At 38.7% G+C, this 6,000-nt stretch overlaps 1 protein-coding gene across 1 annotated transcript in view; it reads left to right on the top strand.

Annotated features, from left to right (window-relative positions):
• LOC101315036 (uncharacterized WD repeat-containing protein C2A9.03-like) overlaps nucleotides 1-1,757 on the top strand; it is a 2,322-nt gene extending 565 nt beyond the window's left edge. Inside the window, exons 2-5 of the mRNA XM_004296069.1 lie at nucleotides 623-714; nucleotides 805-902; nucleotides 1,175-1,261; nucleotides 1,362-1,757. Coding sequence (XP_004296117.1) covers nucleotides 675-714; nucleotides 805-902; nucleotides 1,175-1,261; nucleotides 1,362-1,757 — 621 coding nt within the window. The 5' untranslated portion in view covers nucleotides 623-674. The remainder of the gene's footprint in view (nucleotides 1-622; nucleotides 715-804; nucleotides 903-1,174; nucleotides 1,262-1,361) is intronic.
• Nucleotides 1,758-6,000: the final 4,243 nt, after the last annotated feature.

The following is a 6,000-nucleotide window of genomic DNA, read 5'->3' as shown; positions in this document are numbered from 1 at the left end:
TTTTTTGGATTAGGGTTTCGGTTATCTGATTGTAATGGTTGAAAATTTGTGTGCAAACGAGTTGGTGTAACCATGTGAAGCTGTGAATTGTGTTTGCATGTTTAATGTGCTGGTGAGAAATTGGCGAGGATTGCTTAGGTCAGAAGGTTTATATGTGTGATGAGGGGAGAAATGGAAATGAATGAAAATGCTGGGGTGTTTGTCAAGTTGCTTCCATCGGAGTTTGATTCTTTGGAATGATGAAGTAACTTGCTTGGAGGTGTCATTGTGTTTGTTTTGTTCCCTAAGTAGATCATGAATGAGATGCATGTTTTAGTTGTTTTAGTGCTCGATGAGTGTATTTACACAGACTCAAGTTAGTAGTCTTGCAGTAAAAGACAAATTGCTAGTTGTTGGAGGATTCCAGGGAGAACTTATTTGTAAGGTTAGTTACTAATAACTTATATGTATCTTTAGATATGTTATATAATTACTTCTAAAAAAAAACATTACAATAGGAAAGCAATATAACTAAGAATGGATGAATGCTTATTCAGTAGTTGTATTACTTGTATACTTCTGTTATACTCTTTTGGTCATGCATTGCGCCCAGATGAGTATATAATCTTTTACTGGCATGCAGCATCTTGATCGGCCTGGAGTTAGCTATTGTTCAAGGACAACAAACGACGATAATGCCATTACGAATGCTGTTGAGATTTATGACAGTCCCAGGTGCTTGCTCTTTTCCTAGATTGGATTGGATTTTTGTATTTCTGAACATGAGCTTAACTGATATTGTATCTTTGAATTTCAATGGTGCAGTTCACTTTACAGCATCCAATAATGATTGTGGAGTCAGGGACTTCGACATGGAGAAATTTCAGCTTTCTAAGCATTTCCGTTTTCCTTGGCCAGTTAATGTGAGCTCCCTGCATTCTTTTACTGTTTGCTTAACATTTTTGGATGTTAAATTATTATTATTTATTGTTGCTCGCATTCAAGTCAGTTTTTCTGTATTATTTTTTTTTTTCATAAAGTTTGTTAGTTATGGAGTTTTATGTTTGGCCATTGTAAGTGTGGTGACCTAGTCACTAAGTGCTAGCTACTCCCAACTTTACTAAACTGTCGTTCACTAAATGCTTCCTACACTGAGTGTACTAAGCTCCTTGAACTTTTTTGCCTTCTTCTGTAGCATACTTCTTTGAGTCCCAATGGCAAACTTCTTGTGATTGTTGGTGACAATCCGGATGGGATGTTGGTGGATTCTCAGACTGGAAAGGTAATTACTTATCATTCTGTAAACTAATTATTCATTGATTTTTTTTATCCATTTGGATCCTGGACTTGAAGGTGTACTGATCTAAATGATATTGTTGCAGACTGTGACGTCTTTATCTGGGCACTTGGATTTCTCGTTTGCATCAGCCTGGCATCCTGATGGTGTTACCTTTGCTACTGGGAACCAGGACAAAACTTGTCGGGTTTGGGATGTTCGAAACCTATCCAAGTCAGTTGCTGTTCTAAAGGGAAATCTTGGAGCTATTCGGTCAATTCGTTATACTTCTGATGGACGGTATATGATGATGGCAGAGCCAGCAGACTTTGTGCATGTCTATGATGTGAAAAGTGGGTATGAGAAGGAGCAGGAAATCGACTTCTTTGGTGAGATATCTGGTATATCATTCAGTCCAGACACGGAGTCGCTTTTCATTGGAGTGTGGGATCGTACGTATGGTAGTCTTCTCGAGTATGGACGCCTAAAGTGTGCTGCTTAAGGGATCCTGATATTTATGTGATCGATTTGTATCATATTGCGGATTTTGTTCGTTTTGTAAGCTCAATTTCATTACTGCTGGATGTAATTGTGGGACTTCTTTATCCAGTGATATCCTTGCAGGTCAGTGAGGTGAACACTACTGTGTGAAATGTGAATAACTGATGTTTAACTTGTTTTATTTGGGTTTATCTTTCATTTGAAATTCTCAGTGAATAATAGGTGCTAGATCATCATGCATGTCGAAGGTAAAATTCACGAGAATTCTCTTGCTACATCAAGAGAACATAGAATTTCATTGGATTTCAGCTTCTAGTGTGGAAAAAGGAATGATATATATATATATAGGCCCGATTAGAAACAGACGTCCGCAAAACCTTAAAGTGCAGATTTCGCCGGCATCGTCGGTCCTCTAGCTTGAATTAGACTCCGGCAACTGTGCTGCTATTGCCTGACGGACCTCAAGCCTCGATCTGCCTGTGGACTCGTCTGCTTCGAGTTTGCATTTGACGTTGATGGTGAGGGAGGGCTCGCCGGCCACCCAGATCTTTAACCACGATCATCTAGGCCTCCATCTTCGTGCCAAAGCCGTCCAATATGCTCGTGGTCTCCGTCGAGCAAGAGCAGCACCGTCGTTGACGCTTGATGCGGCTGTGAGGATAGACATCCGCACTTTTTCTGGTTCGTAGACGTCCGTTTTTGAAAGGCTGTGTGTGTGTGTGTGTATATACAAACACATATATACAACCCCGTTTAGAAGCGCACATCCGCACATACCTTAAAGTGCGGACATCCCTCTGTTCTCCACCGTCCGGAGCCAACGACGGTGCTCTTCCACCCGAGTGGACACCAGAGGCATCTCCAATCACTTTCTCTTGCCGGCGAGTCCGCCGAATACCAGTTTGCAGCCGAGATCGATCTTGTCTCAAGTTTTGGGTGGAGGTTGCTGCCAAGACCTTCAAATCGATCTCGCTGGCACGGGAAAATGATTGGGGATGCCTCTGGTGTTCGCTCGGGTGGAGGACGATAGTGCGGTCCGGTGGAGAACGGAGAGACGTCTACACTTTAACCTATGTGCGAACGTCCGCCTCTAAACGCCCTTATACACACACAAGATGGTTCCAAAGCTCATGTATGTGCTTTTATAAAAGTGCGGACGAAACACTATCAGCCATTCATTGGTTTAAATGAAAAGCAACGGCTTAGATGAAGTCTCTTAAAACCCAAAGTGGGTCAAATAGCTAGGAACGTGAACCCGACTCTTCAGTCGATCTCCCTCTCTCTCTTAATGATCTCATCTCACACTTCTCTAGCCAAAATCGTTGTCTTCTGATTCATGTCTTCTCGCCATTGATGATTGAACTCTCTTCCGTAGCACAGGTTTTGCAGTCAAAGCTTTCTTTTTCTTCCTTTCTCTATTACATATTGCAATCTTGTGGTACAAAAAACTAGCCTTAGAGTTTTCGCGCCAACAGGTGGAGCTTTGGAAGCATATAAACGCATATAGATCGGTCTGGGTTCTCTCTTTTCTGAAACTAGAAGAAACACCAAAAAGAGGATGAAATTGAATTCAATAGATAGGGAACAAGGCAAAATTCATGTAATCGGTGCTGGGTTTATAATTACTTTATAATACAACATTCATCTACAAATTTCATTTTTTCCTACAATCTGTCAGCTAACTATGAATATGCCTCTGCGTCAAATTGAATTGCAAAGTAATAAACTGTCGAGACAAACTTCCTTTCCTTTTAGCCGAGAGACAAGAAAAGTGCCCAGATTGTATATGCCAACAATGTTGCAACAATAAGAGTAAACCAAAACATAAATACTAATCCGCTAACCAATAAGAGACTAAATTAAATACAAAATCTCACACTAAGAATGCCCTGTTATCAATCAAAGTAAACACAATAAAAATATGAAATCAAAAACACCAATTCAGATGAAGATAGAAAACTCTCAAATTAGCTCCAAATAATAGGTATTGAATCTCACAAAAGAGTGTAGTTGTAAAACAAAGGAATCCCTCACAATTGAATCTCACCAGCATCGATCTTAATTTAGCAAGGTAGACTAAACAAGGAGAATTATAACCACATAAATTACAAGGAGAATAGCCACTCACCTCAAACCTATCAAGACCACAATAAAACTGAAACAAGAAAGAATCTGCCAAACTCCCGATCTTCTTTGAATTCCCAAATTTTCTTCTCCCTACTTAACTTCCTTTCTTTCTTCCCCTTTTTCTTTCCCAAATTTTCTTCTTTTCTTCTTCTTCCTCTATATGCTCTTCATATTGAACAAGAATAGCTGTTATTCATGGACACTTATCACTTGCCTAGTGTTGGTAGTTCCAGTTTCTTATCAAGAAAAATAAAGGGGTGCACGCAGCCTTGAAATTAATAGTGGTAACAATTTGGTTAGGCAGCATTTTCTATTGCTAGAATGGAGTTTGAGTATGTATTAGCCAGATATTATGTGCCTAGCTTGTTTGGCTTCTGTATTGGTTTACGTGCATAGTAGTATACTAGCATATCAAATTCTTCTTCAAGTTTTTGCAACTGGTGTGTCCATTTCTTAGCTCAAGACCATCATATATACAAGTTCACCAAGGTTTCATCTTTTCAGATTTTAGTTCAAGAGCATTGGTTTGGTACTTTAATTTTTCTGATCTCTAATAATTTACATAGCTTCATGCAAAGTAAGTTCCTAGCAAAGATAGCAAGTAAGATGTTGGTTCAGCCATTTTCATGATGAAGCTTGTTTTGAGTGGCCCTGAAGTTCATATGTCAACACCTTAAAACCTAAGAGTAATGCTAGGTGAATCACCTTTTGGTAAACCACCTAAGAACCCACCTTAAGTGGCAGCTGGTGTGGTATAACCATATCATCAAATCATAATTTTTAGTTTTAATGTTTATATTCTCCTTAATTACCTAAATTCTTTTTTTTTCTTTTAACTTTCTTGAATTTACTTTTTTTTTTTGTTAAATCCTATTTTATTTAGGGTTTTCTTCATCGGTCGTTTTTTTTCATCTTCTCTCTTCTCCTCCTCCTCCTCCGTCCTCTCTAAGTCTCACCATAGCTCTCATCTCCTCTTCAATTGAACAAACATCGATCTTTTCAGTTTTCTCTCTTCTCCCCCGTGCTATTTTTGAATGATCGGAACCATTTTTATGAATCAAATTCTCTTCCCCCTAAACCCTAATCCAAATGTTATGATTTCATAACGAATATTGTCAACGTTGCGAAGAGAATATGATTGAGAATGTGTGTGAACAATTAAAGATACATGATTTGCTATAAACTCCACAATGACCTAACCCTATGTGCTTATATAAGGATGCTTCACGAAGCACTACTTCAAGTCTTCTACTACGTTTATATATAATACATAGATAGATCTGGGTATCATAGCCTCTTGCTTTCTCTATAATTTATCTGGTCTTATGGATTAATTCTAAAGATGAGATGCCGTGTATGATTCCAACGGTAATAATGATATAGAGGAGAACTACGATGATGAAGCCGATTTCTTCAAGGAGGAGGATGATGATGAGATCAATAAAACTGATAGCTATAAGGTGTCGAATGATGCAGATATAAAGGACCGCTAGGAAGATGATATCACCAGTGTAATTAACCTCCTTGCTTTCTCTATCAAGAGCTGCCTGATAATGTTGAGAGGAGGGATGAGATGGAGAATTGTTGCACAGCCTCAGCTTGATGCCAAGAGCTCGCAAGACGAACAAATTCTAATGGACTTTGCGCAGAAATAAGAAAGAAAACAATATAAATTAAAAGATAAAATTATAAAATCAAATAAGTAGAAAATAATCAAGAATATAGAAATATAAATTATGCTCCGATGATATGGCATAGCCACATCAGCTGCCACTTAAGGTGGGCTCTTAGGTGGTTTACCAAAAAATTGTTCATTTAGCATTACTCGAAACCCAATGAAGTAGTAGCTCTACCTATTTAATTAGCGGCCGATGCAGCTCCAACGACACAGGCTTACCCTCATCGTGGAGAACTGGCATGTCACATTTTACTAGCAGAGACCAAGTTGACCATGCATTTACACTACTGAATTTGATATCTCATTAGTTGCAAAAGCCAGATTGTTTTGAAGGATTGATCTTCACATATATCCCAATCCGGTTGCCAGATTACTTCCGGCCCAAATCTTAAAAGAAGAGAACAATATGTAGAGGGGAATCATCATCCAAATTTGAGAA

The sequence above is a fragment of the Fragaria vesca genome, linkage group LG3 (assembly GCF_000184155.1).
Source record: "Fragaria vesca subsp. vesca linkage group LG3, FraVesHawaii_1.0, whole genome shotgun sequence".
NCBI lineage: Eukaryota > Viridiplantae > Streptophyta > Magnoliopsida > Rosales > Rosaceae > Fragaria > Fragaria vesca.
This window is presented reverse-complemented; position numbering and strand designations above follow the sequence as displayed.